This window comes from Mesocricetus auratus, unplaced genomic scaffold (genome assembly GCF_017639785.1).
Source record: "Mesocricetus auratus isolate SY011 unplaced genomic scaffold, BCM_Maur_2.0 Super-Scaffold_100023, whole genome shotgun sequence".
NCBI classification, from domain to species: domain Eukaryota; kingdom Metazoa; phylum Chordata; class Mammalia; order Rodentia; family Cricetidae; genus Mesocricetus; species Mesocricetus auratus.
The window spans coordinates 4864061-4881881 of record NW_024429204.1 but is presented as its reverse complement, the minus strand read 5'-3'; the positions used below and the strand labels follow the sequence as shown (position 1 = coordinate 4881881).

The 17821-nt window shown below is 47.2% G+C and overlaps 1 protein-coding gene across 2 annotated transcripts in view; it reads right to left on the bottom strand.

The window, feature by feature from the left end:
* Nucleotides 1-2353: 2353 nt before the first annotated feature.
* Nucleotides 2354-17821, bottom strand: part of Fzd6 (frizzled class receptor 6) — a 30077-nt gene continuing 14609 nt past the window's right edge. For both annotated transcript variants that reach the window (XM_040730427.1, XM_040730428.1), the window contains exons 3-7: nucleotides 14907-15103; nucleotides 9126-10143; nucleotides 6691-6839; nucleotides 5472-5888; nucleotides 2354-4193 (exon numbers count right to left, since the gene is read on the bottom strand). In XM_040730427.1, coding sequence (XP_040586361.1) covers nucleotides 4025-4193; nucleotides 5472-5888; nucleotides 6691-6839; nucleotides 9126-10143; nucleotides 14907-15103 — 1950 coding nt within the window. In that variant the 3' untranslated portion in view covers nucleotides 2354-4024. The remainder of the gene's footprint in view (nucleotides 4194-5471; nucleotides 5889-6690; nucleotides 6840-9125; nucleotides 10144-14906; nucleotides 15104-17821) is intronic.

Here is a 17821-nt window from a genome sequence, read left to right as displayed (position 1 = left end):
TCAAAGTATCCCAAATGAATGTCTTTCACATTCAAGCCTTCTATTTGTTAAGTTCTGAGCCAAGAATATGTGGACTCGTATATGGATTTTTTTTACTTTAATCAATAATATTCAACTTCACTTACATATTAAGTGATATATTGTGATCAAGGAAGGTTATTGAGAAGAATAAGGGTGTCATTACATCAGTAGATTCATCAAACACATCACATTACCCTACCGAAATGTTGGCTGGTGGCTTGCCAAGCCTGTTTCTCCTCCCTGACAAGCAAGCATCCCCACACACACTTCTCAGTCCCTCTGCCTGCCAGGAATGGTTCCCACATTCTGGCGAATGGAATAGCGGTGGAGTGTGTATCACTTCTCTGTAACCTTCCTCCGGAGGAAAGAAGATGATACAGCCTTGGATGGGAGTGGTCAAGGGCATGGCTGTATAATCTCATGAGCATCTTACCTGTTAGGTACAGGTAAGGTTTGTACTTCTAAGATTCGGAGGCTTATTAACCATGGTGGCTAGTTTAATGTTAACTAATATTGATAGACACATTTAGTAGCACCTTTACCCATCACTAGCTTTTTGGAAAATTTTGTCAAATAATCTGATTAGAATTTTTAAAAAGATTTATTTATTTATTCATTATGAATACAACATCCTGCCTCCATGTCTGTCTGCCAGCCAGAAGAGGACACCATATCTCATTATAGATGGCTGTGAGCCACCATGTGGTTGCTGGGAATTGAATTCAGGACTTCTGAAAGAGCAGTCAGTATTCTTAACCTCTGAGCCATCTCTCCAGCCCCCTGATTAGTATTTTTGAAAATTGATTTACTTAGTCAATCATGCCTGATTTATTATAGAATAGACACTTTTGGGGGGTACTTTTTGAGATAGAGTCTCTCTACATAGGCCTGGCTGTCCTGGAACTATACAGACCAGGCTGAACTTGAACTCACAGAGATCTGCCTCTGTCTCCAGAGTGATGGGATTAAAAACATGTGTCACCACACCTGGCCTAATAGACACTACTACAAAAACTTACACGTATGTAATCTATGGGTGTGAGTGTCTCGTCTGTGTGTATGTCTGTGCATTGCCTGCATATCAGATGCCCACAGAGGACAGAAAGCGGCATCAGATCCCCTAGAACTACAGTTAGGGATGGTTGTGGGTGCTGGGAATTGAACCCAGGTCCTTCTTAGAACAAGTGCTCTTAACTTCTGAACCATCTCTCCAGCCCTCTAGAAGGGTTTGTGGAAGGCCAGGCATGGTGGTGTGGGTCCGTGATCCCAGCACTCAGGGGGTAGGGGCAGGACTGCAACCCCAGGCTAGTCTGGAGGCCATAGCACAAAGCAATCAGATCCACAGGGTGTAAACAGTATCTCTCTCCCTCCAAAGCATCTTCATCAGCTTCTGCCTGCTGCAGGAGGGTCCCTCACGCAGAACTACCGTAGTTCAGTGCTGGAGCCGGAGCATTTCCTAGCCCAACCAGAGAGTGCGAAGTCACTGTTCTCTGCCTGTTGAGGTCACAACTCTACACTCATGACAAGTTTCTCCTTGTCACAACTCCTGTCCCGGGCTCTTTCCATAACGCGTCCACGTCTCGGCAATGTTTCCTATCAGCCAATGGCCCCAGACTACAGAGCTGCAAACACTGAGGTTGGAGGCAGGAATTCCCATTCTCCAAGGTCTTACCCTGGCAATCCCTCACTACTTTATCAGTTTTTAGTATCTGGAGAGCAATGCTGCTGCCCCTCGGCATCTCTTCCCTGGAGAGGTTTCTTCAAACCACCTAAGCCACTGTTGGGAACAGACGCACGGGGCCATGGCTCCCTTTGCCTTATCCAGAAAGATGCGCTGCTCTGCCTGCCTAAGGAACCCGAATGGTCTAATAAAAAGCTGAATGGTTAATAGCTAGGTTGGAGAGGGCTAGGCGGGGCTGGCTGGCAAAGAGGAGAGAACAGAGAGGACAGAATGAGGGAGAAAAAACCCAGGGGCAGCCACCCAGGCAGCCAGCCCTGAATGAAAGAAAGGTAAAAAGCCCCAAGGCAAAATGCAGATGAAGAGGGACGGTTAATTTAAGTTAAAAAAAAAAGCTAGCCTTTATAATTTAAAAGCCTAAGCTAAGACTGAGTATTTACAACTAATATTAAGTCTCTGTCATGATTTGGGAACTGATTGGTGGCCCAAAGGAAAGCCTCCTACAAGAAGACACTGTGACAAAATGCAAGTGTCCCCATTGTCTTTTTCTTCCTCAGTTAAAGGAAGCTTCTGATTTATTAGTGATGCCGTCATTAATCTGAAAAAAATATCACAGTGTCTCCTGTGTACGTATCTCACCACATGGCACAATCATTTACACAAAGAGAATTTTATTGACAAAAAGGTCACACAAAAAAGTTCTTGTGTACAAAGTTTTACAAACGTGGAAAAAGTATTTACGGCATTCTCCATACAGTACATGATAATTGTAACTTAAACTTTAGCAGAAGATCCAACAGGCCCAAAGCATCCAAGAAGACGTTGCTCATGAAATAGTACTTAATAAGAAACAAAATTAAAGACATTTCCTTAGTGTTTTCAAGAGTGTTGTTCAAACTACGTTTGTTTATTTGGGGGGTTACATTTCCCCGACTGTTTCTCTACTGTTGTCAGCACACTTTCTTTTGCATAGTATCTGAAAAAGATACAATACAATGTGTCTGTAGTATTCTCAAAAAAATTAAAGTTTCAATTTTAAAAAGGAATGAAAGCTGGGTGTGGTGGCTCAAGCCTTCAATCCTAGCACTTGGGAGACAGAGGCCAGTGGCACTCTGTGAGTTCAAGGCCAGCCTGGTCTACTGAGTTCCCTCCCAGACAGCTGGAAAGAAAAGAGCTACATAGTAAGATCCTGTCTCAAAAATAAAAATAAAACAGTATGCGCAACTATAAATGGCCATGATTTAATTCAATCTTGAGGGGCCATGAAACTTTGAAAAACCAAAAAAGGAACTGAATGCTTGGCATAACTTACAAACGACTAACATTTCACCGGCCAATTTACGACGCAGAGGGCAGGAGGCGGGACAGTCAAGAAGAACTCTGTCTCAGCAGGCATCTCCCTTCAGAGCCCTGTGGGATCTTCAGACATCGACATGCAAACAGGTCACACATATAGAGGTCAGGTGGAGAGACTTCGAAAGCTCAAGGCTTCTTCCAAATCTTTCAGTGTAATACCTGCCCTCTGTGCTACAAAGAACGCTGTCTTACAAGTGTCTTAAAAATTCAGTGTAACAGCTACCATAGTAACAAAGTTGCTAAATTATTAGAGTAACATCCTAAAAATATTTGGATCAATTTTCCAGGACTTTTCAAAAATTTTCAAACACTGGAGTGTATTTTCACATGTATGTGTGTGGGTGTATAAAGGTTCAATGTTAAGTTTTAAATACTTCAGCAAAGAAAAACCCTGGTTCTGTATCAAAAGAGTGAAACAGCATAAAATATCTTAAAATACTTTAATGATAGAATCTTCACAAATAGAAGATTCCTCTAATACCCCCCCACCCCACAGTTTAAAAATATTATTCACCTGGATATTTCTGCTTTTTCAGGTATCAATGCATTGTGCTATTCTTGAAATCCATTTTCCCCCCAGTATAACAGTAGACAAAAAAGCCAAGCGGTAGAGGCGTATACCTTTAATCCCAGCACTCAGGCAGGTGGGACTTTCTGGTCTACAGAGTGAGTTCCAGGACAGCCAGGGCTACAAAGAGAAACCTTGTCTCAAAAACAAACAAACAAACAAACAAACACACAAACAAACGAAAACTAGAGAGTAGACAAGGCTGGTTTGAGTACAAAAGAAGAGTGTAACAGTGAGTTTTCTTTTTGCAGTGCTGGGGGATGAACCTAGGTCCTCAAGTATTCCGGGTGAGCGACCACTGAGCTACTCACCCAGCTCAACAGTGCTTTTAAAAGACAGATGCATTGCCGTCTCCAGTGTAGTAAGAATTTGCTTCCGGGGTAACGAGATAAAATGCGTCTTCACGTGTCCTGGTGGCCGGCAGCACCCTGCTCTCTCCTAACCCCGGAAGCTGGGTGAGCGAGCAGAGACGTGGAGCCCTTGGGGCTGCTGGGTTCTGAAGAACTGGGGGCCTGCAGGCTGTTGCCCTTCGCCAGGCCAGTTTCAGCGAGGCCACTCTTTGGACTTGCCCTAGGAGAAAAGGAAGGTGACATGCACACAATCCGAAGCGTGGAGAGACGTCCACCATCCCCCTAACCGCCTCCCGTTTACCCCCACGGAGCTCTGGCCTCCGTCAGAAGGGAATCCACGGAAGCTCTTGGGTAACGCTTCAAATCGCAAACGGATTTTCTCAGAAACAACCCTCAGATGCTCTACCCAGTTCTGCCCTGAATGGCCGAGCCTGCTCTCACAGGGAACGCAGGCCCTCGGGCAGGTTCCTGTTCCCAGCTTTCTGATTCCCCAGCAGTGTTAAAACGCGAGATTTTAAGAATACAAAGATAGATGACCAAGCCAGTGGAGGGTAAAGTAGCCAGCTAGTTATAGCCAGGTAAACGCAAGCATCATGGGAACAAAGTATATTCAGCCCTGTCGGAAAGGTCTTAGGTAGCATGATCTTGAGAGCTCACTGTAGTCAGCTGTCAACATGGGGCAAGGGAGGGTTGGGGGGCGGACACGGACGAACAGGAAACAAGAAAAAACACAACCCTGTGCTTTGGCCACTTTTGACCATCGGGAAACACCCACCATATTTTCCCCAGGTTCCGAAACTGAAAAACATTTTATGATCACTTTGTGTAAACTATCACCTTAGATACAGAAGGACAGCATGTGTTTTGTCTCCCTGAGATGTTCCTTTCTTGCTACTGTTGTAGCCCAGGCTGGCCTTGGACTTGCTTGTATGTATCCCAGGCTGGCTTCAAGTTCATGACCCCATAACTCCAGCTCCCAGCGCAGGGATTGCAGGCATGTACCGGCATGCTCAGCTACGACATTTGATGGTGGTCTGGCCTGTACTTCAGAGGCGCTTTCAACACTTACCTGAATGTCAAGTGACTTGTAACAATTATCTTAAGAAATATACACACGCTGGGCGTTGGTGGCACACGCCTTTAATCCCAGCACTCGGGAGGCAGAGGCAGGCGGATCTCTGTGAGTTCGAGGCCAGGCTGGACCGACAGCCTCCAAAACAGAGAAACCCAGTCTTGTAAAATCAAAAAAAAAAAAAAAAAAAAAAAAAAGAAATACACACACACACACACACACACACACACACACAAAGGCTCTTCTTAAAGCTAAGAACTAAACTATTAAGTAGCACATTTACTGGCTGCAACCAAACTTCCTTGAATTAAAGGCACAGGTATTTCATCATAGATGCCTTCGTTCCAGACACGGCCCATGCCGATAACAGACGAGCAACGCTGTGTTTCAAATGAGGACAACTGCAGAGGACACCGCGATTCTCACCTTCCGTGGCTCGGGGCCCCTTCCGACACACTGCTTTCCCCCTTCCCGCTGCCGGCTCGAACTTTCCCGCTGCTCTGCTCCCCGGAGAGCTTGGAGCTGGACGCGGCAGGGGAAGCCGGTTCTCCTCCGCAGTCCTGTCCCTTTGCCTTGTCAGCTCTCCCTTCTCCCACGGAGGCATCCGGGGAGGTCTGCATTTCCGTGGATGTCTCTTGTCCTAAGTAGTCATGGTCGGCGATGGCCACGGCGGACGTGCCGTGGTCTGCGCTCGCTCCTGTGCTGGTCCCCATGGACTTGGAAATGACCTTCAGCTTGTGGGACCCCGGCTTGCAATGCTTCTTTTTGTGTTTCACCTTAGAATTATGCTTGAGGAAGAACTCGCAGGACTCCTGGAGGACTCTTCGGCTTTCGCTGATGGGGCTGCGGGAAAAGCCGGGGGAGGGGTGGAGAAATTGGCTCAGTCCATTGTGTTACAGGGAGACTCTCAGTGGTTAGCAGTTCTACACTGACTGTGGTGTTTTATGAAAACTGGGGTTTCTAGGTCGGGAAACCTTTCGTTGCTAACAGAAAGACATTAAACAGTCGAACATCAAAGACGGAAGGCAAGGACATACAAATCAGTGCAATGGGGCTGACTGTGTTTGCATCGCACAGAAATACGCTAAATACACCGGTAAAGCCAGAAGAAAGAGGACACGGTGTAACCAATGCCCTCTGCTTGTCTTCTAACACCAAAGTTGGCAAGTTATAGTAAAGCTAGTGTGGGTCCATAAACACGAGACACACACAGATAACAAAGAAAATAGCAAGGCCTAGTGAAATGTAATTCCCAGCCTTCAAAAATTACTAGTGAAAAAGCATACAGTTCTGAATTAAAATGTTTTGGAGACAGGGTCTTGCCATCCAAGTGGACCTCAAATTTGTCACCTTCCTGCCTCTAGCCAAGGGTGGGGGCTATGGCTAGTCCCTGTTTGTCCAGCTACAGCTACGAAGTCTGTACCACAAGGAGGTTGGTAACCAAATCAGTGGGAAATTAAAAAAAAAAAGTCTACAGCATATCAGATAAAACGTATATAAAGAACCAGGACAAACTATTTACTCCTAAGTACGTGGTGACATTACAGACTATTCCATGGTTTGAACTGTTAGCACTTTAGGTAAACTCATCGGTATTTTGGTCTGTTCACTCTAAATCAATCTTCAGACATCAGCCCACGCTTACTCTCGCTTGCGGTTCCGCTTGAAGAAGCCGGCCCATTCTGTGCACGTCTTTTTGCTTCCAACCCAGAAGACCGCAGAGATGCCAACGATCAATGTCATCAGATATTTTATCATAAACAAACCCAGGTCTGGTCGAGCTCCTGGGTTTGCCTACAAAAACAAATCAAAAGGTGATATACTTAAAATGTAAAGAAAAATCTGCAGTGTCAAAGTGAAGTTGGAGCAAATTATGAATCTTCAGTCTGTTTGAAGCAAGTAATGTGAGGAACATTTTAAGTCCAACGCATTTTTGATGTTCTGAACAAGGAACTATTTTTTTGTTTTTGTTTTTGTTTTTCAAGACAGGGTTTCTCTGTATTGTTTTGGAGGCTGTCTTGGAACTAGCTCTGTAGACCAGGCTGGCCTCAAACTCACAGAGATCCGCCTGCCTCTGCCTCCTGAGTGCTGGGATTGAAGGCGTGCGCCACCAATGCCCGGATTGAACAAGGATCTTTTTTTTAAATATGTGTCAAAACACAGTCCTCAGCAGACAAAAGTACTTACGGTCTTCAGAATCTTGGCATGGCTTCTTGACCTCTTCCTCTCCTATTGCTAGAGTGGCCTCTCATAAGACATTTATCTCTAAGTATTTACCTATCTTCCTTCACTATGATCTATGTCTAAAATACACTTAGGGGCTGGAGAGATGGCTCAGCAGTTGAGAGCACGGGCTGCTCTTGCAGAGGACCCGGGTTCAGCTCCCAGCACCCACATGCTGGGTCACAACCACCTGTAACTGTCCCAGTGCCTTCTTCTGTCCGTGGTGGCACCAAGCATAGGTGTGGTGTATACACACACACACACACACACACACACACACACACACACACACGCACGCACGCACGCACGCAAGCACACACTCATAGGCATAAGAAGAAAAATAGAAAAAATACACATTTTCTACATCTAAACTCCCATTTCTCTAGTCCTTCTGCATCAATGCACATGCTATTAAAATTTGTTTGGCTGCCACAAAGCAAATATCCTTAAGATGTGGATATGTAGAAATTTCATGAAAGAGAATCCGTACTTTTGTTTACAACATACATTTTCGAGTGCTATTTTAAGTGTCCGAATATAAAAGCATTACACAGATTGCATTGTATCTTGTTTTGTGTGTGTGTGTGTGTGTGTGTGTGTGCTAATTAACACGCCTAGGAGCCCCACCCACATGGGCATACACAGAGCTCTGCTTTTCAAGGCTTGCTCCTCTCTGAGTTTTACTTTCCTCAGCTAGCCCTATTTAAACATGCCTACGTTACTTCCCATCTAGTTCCAACTGCGGACGCTGCTGCACTGCTCAACCTTGTATTATTTAAGGGGATTCTTGGGGAGGAGCTAAAGAACAGGAAGAAACAGGGAGTGGGGGCGGGACAGAGGGAGGAAGGGAGAGGAATGAAAAGGAGCCATCTGGTCCAGGGTCCGAGTGCCGCGAAAAGTTCTCTACCGCTCAGGGACATCCCCGGCCAGATAAAACCTAGTTTACTTTAACCACTTGATTTATTTGAGACAGAAACTTGCTACATTGCCCAGGACGACTCAAACTCAACCATTCTTCTTCCTCAACCAACCAAGTATTTAGGCATACTGCTGAAATTTATTTTCTAAAACCCCCAAATTTTCGCTAAAAAAAATTCGACTGAGATGCTTTAAGAAGTTATGCGTTTTCAGGAATTATAATTTTTCATTTTAGATACAGCACTTAATGCTAATCGTAAGCATCAGAGACGCATGAAACCTATTTTCAATTGTGTTTTTTCTGTGTTGAGAATGACAGGATGGGTTGGGCAAAAACCAATTTGTATTTTTAGAAGCATACACTGCACAAAAGGTTAAACCCAAACATAGGGTTTCCTACTAATAGAGGAGCTGAAAAAAAAACCCTCTCTAATTCAGTAGAATTTACTTTTCCTTTTATCCCTCTGATGAGGCCTATTCTTCATAATCATTAATCTGACTTTACAACCCAATTTAACTGTTTTCAACTTAGTGCTTAAAATGACTACAGGAGACTTGCTGCATTATTATTATTATTGCTACAACTACTATTATTATTTTGTTTTTTTGAGACAGGGTTTCTCTGTGTAGCTTTGGAGCCTGTCCTGGAACTCGCTCTGTAGACCAGGCTGGCCTCGAACTCAGAGATCCTCCTGTGTCTGCCTCCCGAGTGCTGGCATTAAAGGCGTGCGCCACCACCACTCCAGGGAGACTTGCTGTATTATAACGGTAACTAGAGCCACTGCTTTAGGAACCAGCCTGACTGGCACACAGGGAGTCACTCCCTATGTCTCTTAGGGCTTCTCAAACTGAGGTCGAACTTTCTGACCGTGACTAATAACATGCATTTCCAGGAACGTGAAAAGTAAACACTTACATAACCCAAATGGCCGCTCCTACCTGAAAAGGACACGGGATACGGTACTGGCGGCAATGATCGGAGAACCAAGTTATCTCCCAGGTGACCCGGTTCACAAGCTCATAGACATAGCAACCAAGGAGGATCACCAAGGGCACAAGGTACAGCCCGCTGAAGACCCCGATGCGAATCATGAACTTCTTCAGTTTCTCTTGGTTACGGCCGTCGCGCTGTATGACTTGCCGGACGTGATTTAAGGAGATGATGCCGGCCAGAAGGAGGGAGAGCCCCACAACCACACAGAGGCACAGAGGCAAAAGGACAAAATACCGCGAGGCGTCCAGGTCATAAAGGCCAACGAAGCAGACTCCGCTAATGTTGTCCCCCTCAACTTTGTTCATGGCCAGCAGCATGACGGTCAGGAAGCCGGGCGTTCCCCAGGCCACCCCGTGGAACCACACCGCTTTTTGCTCGATGGCTTCACAGCTCCACTTTCTCCCTGCAGCTAAGAACCAAGTGATGGTGAGGATGACCCACCACACGGTGCCTGCCATTGTGAAGAAATACAGAAACATGAATACCACGCTGCAGGCCTTATTCCTCGACCCCAGGACGACCGTGTCCCCGAGCTCCAGCTTCTCATCGGCCCTATTACAAGCTGTGCTGTTGCCCAGCAGAAACCCCACAAAGTACATGAGGGAAACGACGCTGTAGCAGACGGAGTAATAAATAATTGGTCTCTCTGGGTACCTGAATCTTCTGACGTCAATTAAGAATGTAAGAAATGTGAACAGAGTTGCACAGAGACAAAATATGGAAACTATCCCTATGAAACTCTTGGCAAAGTCTAGCTCATCGGTTTTAAAATACATGTTGGGGCACGGAGGGGCACAGTGGTCAATCCCCAGAAACTTAAAGCCTTGTTCTCCTGGAGCTTTGAGATGCTTTGGACACCAAAGGCCAATGTCTCTTGGGACTTGTTCCGTTTTCCTCTGAGGACCAAGGAGCTCCGTGTGTGGATCAGGAGTTACAGGAACAGTATCCTCACAGTGTGGCAATCTGCAAAGATGACAAAAAAAAAATCAGCTTGTGAGGTCATCAGCTGTCACATCTCTTTTTTTATTATTATTGATTTTTTCGAGGCAGGGTTTCTCTGTGGCTTTGGAGGCTGTCCTGGAACTCGCTCTGTAGACCAGGCTGGCCTCGAACTCACAGAGATCCACCTGCCTCTGCCTCCTGAGTGCTGGGATTGAAGGCATGTGCCACCAACGCCAGGCTGCTGTCACATCTTTGAGAAGTATTTTTGTTAATTCTTGAGAATTTCATGCACACATACGATGTAATCGTCCCCCGACTCCTCTCTGTCCCCCGACTCCTCTCAGATCCCCCCCCCCAGTTTCTCTTATGCTTTCCAAGTGTAAACCATGGCCTGGTTGCATCCATAGTTGAGGGGGGACTTGCAAGGCTGAGTGCAAGTCTTTAGGGTTCAGGTAGAGTTGTGAAACTGACTGAAAACTGTGGTTGTTCATGAAGTCTCAGCTCACTTAAATATAACAGCAAGAAGACAGGAAACCGCAAGGAAAATCTACTCCTTGGAAAACGATTAGTTGCCATAATTTAAAATATTTTTCTGCCTTTAAGACTGAACATTTAAGAGGATGTCTAATTTGCCTAATTTGGTGATTTCCAGACCAAGTATTGACGTGTCTAATTATATAAATCCCAAGGAAATGGGTCCTTCTTTATCTTCAGGTGCGTGGGTCTGAGTCTGAGACTCTGCACACACTGGACAGGTGAGTGTGAAACTCTGCACACGCTGGACATGTGAGTGTGAGACTCTGCACACACTGGACAGGTGAGTGTGAAACTCTGCACACGCTGGACAATGTGAGTGTGAGACTGCACACACTGAACATGTGAGTGTGAGACTCTGCACACACTGGACAGGTGAGTGTGAAACTCTGCACACACTGGACAATGTAAGTGTGAGACTCTGCACACGCTGGACATGTGAGTGTGAGACTCTGCACACGCTGGACATGTGAGTGTGAGACTCTGCACACACTGGACATGTGAGTGAGACACTGCACACACTGGACATGTGAGTCTGAGACTCTGCACACTCTGGACATGTGAGTGTGAGACTCTGCACACACTGGACATGTGAGTGTGAGACTCTGCACACGCTGGACATGTGAGTGTGAGACTCTGCACACGCTGGACATGTGAGTGTGAGACTGCACACGCTGGACATGTGAGTGTGAGACTGCACACGCTGGACATGTGTGAGACTATGCACACGCTGGACAAGCGCTGTTTTCGCTGAGCGCCAGCCCTCTCTTTTCTGAGGTTTGCATCAGTACCTGTCAATCATCTGACCAAGGGGAAGAAAGCTAGGATGGCTAAGACGAGTGACAGGTAGAGCTTACATTCCTAAAGAAGGACACGACAACCATCGAGACACGGGTTGGGGACCAGCCTGGCTCACACCCCCGGTTTGATTGGCTGCTTGACTCTTTGCTTGTGCACAATTTGAGCAACACACAGACATGTCTCTCCTGTGGATACACTGGTATTATTTTGAAGGGTCTATATGGTTTAAAAACAATGAGAACACATGCAAAATAAAACAGACTAAGATTAAAACAGAGAACAGGAGGCTGGAGAGGTGGCTCAGTGGTTAAGAGCACTGGGTGCTCTTTCAGAGGACCTGGGTTTGATTCCCAGCACCTTCCTGGCAGTTAACAGCCAGAGGATTAGACATCGTCTCCTGGTATCTATGGGCATTGCATCCACCTGCTGCATGGAGGCAAAACATTTGCACACATATCAATAAAACACTTTTGAAGTTACAGGGCGGGGGAGGGGATAAGCGCTGGGTTTAGGGTGGCGACACACACCTGGATCTCAGCCTTCAGGAGGCAGAGGCAGGCTGATCTCTGTGAGCTGGAGCCCAGCCTGGTCTACATAGGAAGTTCAAGGTCAGCTAGGACTACACAGCGAGACTCTTGTCTCAAAACAAAGACAGACATTCCTGCAGAATGAATAGTCACAATCTTTCAACGTTATTAAAGAAAGTAACACCATTCAGTTCAGCTTAGACTCTTTTTTTTTTTTTTTTTTTTGGTTTTACCAGACAGGGCTTCTCTGCATTGTTTTGGAGGCTGTCGGACCAGCCCGGCCTCGAACTCACAGACATCCTCCTGCCTCTGCCTCCCGAGTGCTGGGATTAAAGGCGTGCGCCACTACCGCCCAGCTGCTTAGACTCTTTTTAAATAAAGCAACATCACAGACACAGTCAGGACTCCCTTCCGGTCCTATTTTCTTTTCTTTCTTCTCGGGAGCATGAGTTACCAGAAATTTGGACTTTATTTTCCTCAAGCACTTACAAAGGTATTTTACTATATTACTTACCGGCCATAACCTTATGTAGTGTTTCACAGGTTCTGAACTGTGTACAAATGGCATGGTGCCATAACTTCTCTTTCAGTTTATTAATACTGACAGGTGCGAGCCAGCTGTGTCCCTTTTAGTTATGGTGACTAGGAATCTGGCCGTTCTCTGTAGGGATAGACTATCTTCAGAAATCAACTCAGGCACCCAGGCTCCAGTCTGAAAGCGTGCTTGTCGAAAACTGTCTACAGTGCCTTTTTAAAGCTCGCTGTTTCCACATGGCAATTCTTTCACGTTTTCACCTCAGTCCTCACCCATTTAGACAGCCACAGGCGAATTAACGTCGAAGTGATAATCCCCTTTCCGTTTTACTCTTTCTTATTTATTCTGTGTCATGAATGTTTTGTCTTCCTATCTGTATGTGGATGCCTGCTGCCCTCACAGGGCTAGAAGAGGGTGCCAGATCTCCCGGAACGGGAGTTGTAGACAGTTGAGAGCTGTCATATGGGCGCCTGGGAATCCAAACTGCTCTACAGGAACAACAAATGCTCTTAACCACCGAGCCGTCCCTCCAGACCCTCATGCTACCCTTTCTGGTCTTCGCACGGTATCTGCCGGTTAAAACTCCCACCGCAGAAAAGCCCAGATACCTGCTTCCCAGGTAACAGGCTCAGGCCTACCATGGCCGCAGAGCGTTTCAACAGAGCAGAGTATCGGCTGGGTTATGAGAGTGTGCATGGCTACGCAATTACCTCCAGCGATGCAAGCCTCCACAGTCGGCTCCATCTTTGACTCGCCCACCTGTCACTTCTCAAGTTTAGAGCCCACCTCCCCCACTCACCAGGACCCAGACACCAGCCGCTTCCCAACAGATACTAGCAGGCCAGCGTCCTCCAAGCACCTGGGGGAACCACACAACCCCACCACTCAGGGCCATCCTGACTCCATCCACCATTACGACGGAGGCGCGTCCTCCTGCATCTGTGCCTGGGGTCCCGTCTCCTCCTCAGGAGACGTCTACTGACTGTTTCTTCTACCTCTTGTTTGGCTGCCTTTCCCTTGAGCCTGGAAGTTCTTAAAGCCGACAGTTGTTGCTCCTTTATCTCTGAACTAAGCCTGTCCAATGAAACTCTGGCCACAGATGAAACTCTACCGTTTATTTTCTCTGTGTTTTCTTGTCCTCACCACGTATCTCATTAAAGCGGCTCTTCGGGGCTTCCTCCTGGCGGCCACACCCCCTCTTCCTCTGCAGTCCATCCCTGTGCCTGGCTCCATGGTCCGCTCCCCTCGTTACCCTCTGCTCCAGTAAGAGAGCGAGTTCCCCCGCCCAACTCGCTCTCTCCCTCCTTCCTGGACACGCATTTCACCTAGCAGGTCAGTAGCGACCAAATGATTGACATCTTGCCAAATAAAAAAGGATGTAAAGGGCTGAACTCTCAGAGGCAGCTGAGGTGAACTCCCTACTCATCAGCGCTGGGAAAGGGAGGGGGCCTGAAGCCCGGGGTGAACTGCCAAGGAGAGCATCATGCGACTGCGCGGGAGTGCCGCCCCCTCCCCGCCCCCCCCCCCGTGCCCTCTCTGCAGAAAACCCCCACGCTACGGAATGCTTCTCGCGGGTGGTTTAATGCCCTACCATGAGCCACCATGCTTCTCAAAGGCAGTTTCATGCCCTACTCTGCGCCACCATGCTTCTCAAAGGCAGTTTCATGCCCTACTCTGCGCCACCATGCTTCTCGAGGGCGGTTTCATGCCCCACTATGCACCGCTATGCTTCTCGAGGGCGGTTTCATGCCCTACTATGCCAAGTTCCCTCCTGCCACAGGATCCCTGCACTCTCCTCTGTTGAGTCTGTCACAACATTACTGCACTTGCTAGCACAGCGACTTGGTTATTATCCGCCCCTTCTCCCTCACTGTCAAGTATTGTAATTTTAAAACGATGTGAAGGGAAGTCACACTGTACAACGGGACTCACAGAGGAGGGTTATTGGAAGAGGAGAGAGAAGGGGCAGAAAGAAAGGGGGGCAGACACCACTGGTCACTGGGGACAGGAGTGGTGGGAGAAAGAGAGAGAGGGGGGTGGGAGGGTGGGAGAGAAAGAAGGATGGGAGGTGGGCAGGGTCCTTTTAAAAGGGAACATAGTGGTGGTGCTCTTAGTGGCTGCAGCTGATGGCGTGTCCTGTCAGGACCCCAAGGGCAGGCCAGTACAGATGCCTGAATACTGACAGTAAGTTTCCCCCAGAGCAAGAACTGAGTCTGTTTATTGCTAACCAGTAGGTCAACAGCGCTAACCACCACCGTGCCTACCTCTCAAGTGTGCGACGAACGTTTCTTGTGTCAAATGTTAGTACTGCGGAGACCTGACACTACTAAAAGGCCACTGGTATTTAGTATTTGTGGTTTTCATTTTCAGTGGAAAATGTAACTTACCTGTTACATTCAAGTTCTTCAGGCCACTGGATCCCAAAAGTGTCCATTAAGGTTTTGCAGTCGGAATACACTTCCTCGCACAATTTACGACAAGGGGGGGCCACGTGAATCTGCTCTGTGCAGGTTGGTACGAAAGCTTGGCAAAGGAAGAGCTCAACGTTTGGTGAGCATTCCAGATTTGCAACAGGCAGAAAGTGCTATTAAGAAAGTTAAAAAAAGGAAGACACAGTTAGAAAAATGTCAATCGCAAACGCTTCAAGCATATAGTGTTTTACTTACCCTCCAAACGAGTCTTTACCTCTTTCAATATGATTCAATTGCTTTCTTTCAAGACAGCGTTTCTCTGTATTGCTTTGGAGGCTGTCCTGGAACTAGCTCTTGTAGACCAGGCTGGCCACAAACTCACAGAGATCCGCCTGCCTCTGCCTCCCAAGTGCTGGGATTAAAGGCGTGCGCCACCAACGCCTGGCCCCCCCATGATTAAATTTTGAGGTAGTAACTTTTTAGTCTGTTAGACTCAGGTACGAGTCCTTCGCACGAGATGGAAACTGCCATTTTGTAGGTTGCACCTTTTTATTTTAGAAGGCTTTGTCAGGAACCCTGCTCCATCCATTCCCTGCGCCATCCCCAGAGCCTATGGTAGTGTCTGCTACCCCCGAGATGTCTCTCACACATGTATGACTGAATGACCAACGCCCACGCAGAGGACGAGTGAACAGAGCACGCCTGAAACAAAACATTAGACCAGCAAAGAAACGATCGCAGCGGAGTCCAAAGGAGGACATATGCAAATGCACTAAATTCCAAATACGTGAGGACGCATCACGGGCTAGAAAGCAACAAAGAAACAATCCTAAATTCCAGATGGGAAGTTGCATTCAATATAGAATCCTACAGCTAGCCAAAAATGTAGGTTAGGGTAAACTAATGACATTTTTTTTTCTTTTGGCCCAGGCAGGAATTTTAAAAATTAACTTTCAGATTAAAAAGTGCAGTGTGTACAGAGAAGCTTCCTCTTGCAGCAGGTGGGATCAAACACAGAGACCCCACAGCCAGACATTCCGCGAGGTGAGACCTTGGAGGGTCTGCACCAGATGCAGCCGAAAGGACGGGTGGACAGGTGTCCCCATCCCTAACCCAGAGATATCCCCAACAGATAACCACTTGCAAATGAAATTTCAGTTTCCTCCAAGGGAGTCTCACTAGGGAAAACAATCTATTCTTAAGGGTAGGCCGCATGCCCGGCCGTAGACGACCAACAGGAAATGAACTCCACAGCATCTTTGGAGGCTGCTTAACTCAGACTATCCTGTCAGGGCTTTCCTTTTTCCTTAAATTTTTTATCTCGTTATTTTCATTTCATTTATATATAGTTTTCTCTATTTTCGTCCTGCAGGCCCTTGGCACATGCATTATGGTTTCCAGCGTGGTGTGTGAACAGTGGGTCTCTTTCTTGTGCTCCTCTTGGGCTCTTTTCCTTCTGCTGATTTGCTTTGTTCTATTCCGAAGTGTTGCTTCTGGTTCCATCACATTGCGTTAGCAGCTTGTTTGAGAGACAGAGGGAGGGTGGATCTGGACAGGAGGGGACGGGGGAGGAACTGGGAAGAGCAGACGGTGGGGAAACCATAATCAGGATATATTGTGTGTGGAAGAAAAAAAGTCTATTTTCAATAAGGGGGGGTAAGGTATGCGGCATTCCTGAAAAAGACACTGATGAAAAGAATGAGGACGGAAAATGCGGGGGGGATGCGGGACTCGGGGGACCCGGTAGGGAAGAGCGGAACAGGGCCCTCAGCCGCACCAAGCGGTCAGGAGACAGGATGGAGGAGAGAGCCCTGGGAACGAGAGTGGGCTACGGGGATCGGCAGGTTATAGGGGCTGGGGGCGTAGCTCGGTTGCCTGAGTGCGGATCCAGCACCATGTCCACCACGTGTGGTATCTCCTAAACCCAGCACCCAAGATGTGGAGGGAAGAGGGAGCAGAAGTTCAAGACCATCCCTGGCTACCCAGGGAGTTTGAAGCCAGCTTGGGCTCCATGAAGCTCTGTCTCAAAACTAAAGCTCCGGGAAGAAATAAAGAGAAACACTCACGCAGAGCAGGAGGCACGGCCCCTGGAGCACCTTGGGACATCGATGCTGGGTGTCTGACAAGACTATCGAGACATCTGAAGGCGTCAGCCATAAGTACGGGAAGCATAGGGACTGGGGGGGGGGGGGATACAGTCTTTGTGTTAACTGTGGGAGACGGTCGAGAAGTAAAACGTACTTCTTGACACAGCGGTATCTGAGATTTAATATCCCTAGCGATGCTAACAGTGATTTGGACTCGGCTAAACACTGTTATTAGGATGTGAGAAAGAAAAGGGCAAGCCTTGGAGTAACAGGACCGAGTGCTGACCTACAGAGACTCTTCAAGTTCTAGAGAGACAGTCCACAGATAGTGGAGAAAAGGCATGGGAGAGTTCAAAGTGGCTGCCCAGGGAAGCAGGGCTGGGGTGGGGAGGAGACGTGGAGGCCAGGACAGCTGTGTGTCTGTTGAGAGCCCTTTCGGTATTGAGGGTTTTCCCCCAGCTATGTTCAAGTAATCATATGAATACACACGAAGTGTACAATTAGATAAGTTTGAAACCTTTACTATAATCAAGGAGACTATAGTACTCCCTGTAATCCTTCCCTCACACCCTCCCCTACCTTCCCCCCGCCTCATCCCCTCAGTAAACTACCATCCCTGGCAACCGCTTCTATAATTTTATGTTAGTAGAGCCATAAAGCCTGTTTTCCTGTTTTCTTTTCGGTTGTTTAGCTCCTGTTTAACCCAGGTTGTTGGGAGGCGTCATTCTGTAAATATGTGTCTGATTGGTTTGAATAAAGTACTGTTGGCCAATAGGGAAACAAGATAGCTGGGACTAGGAGTCT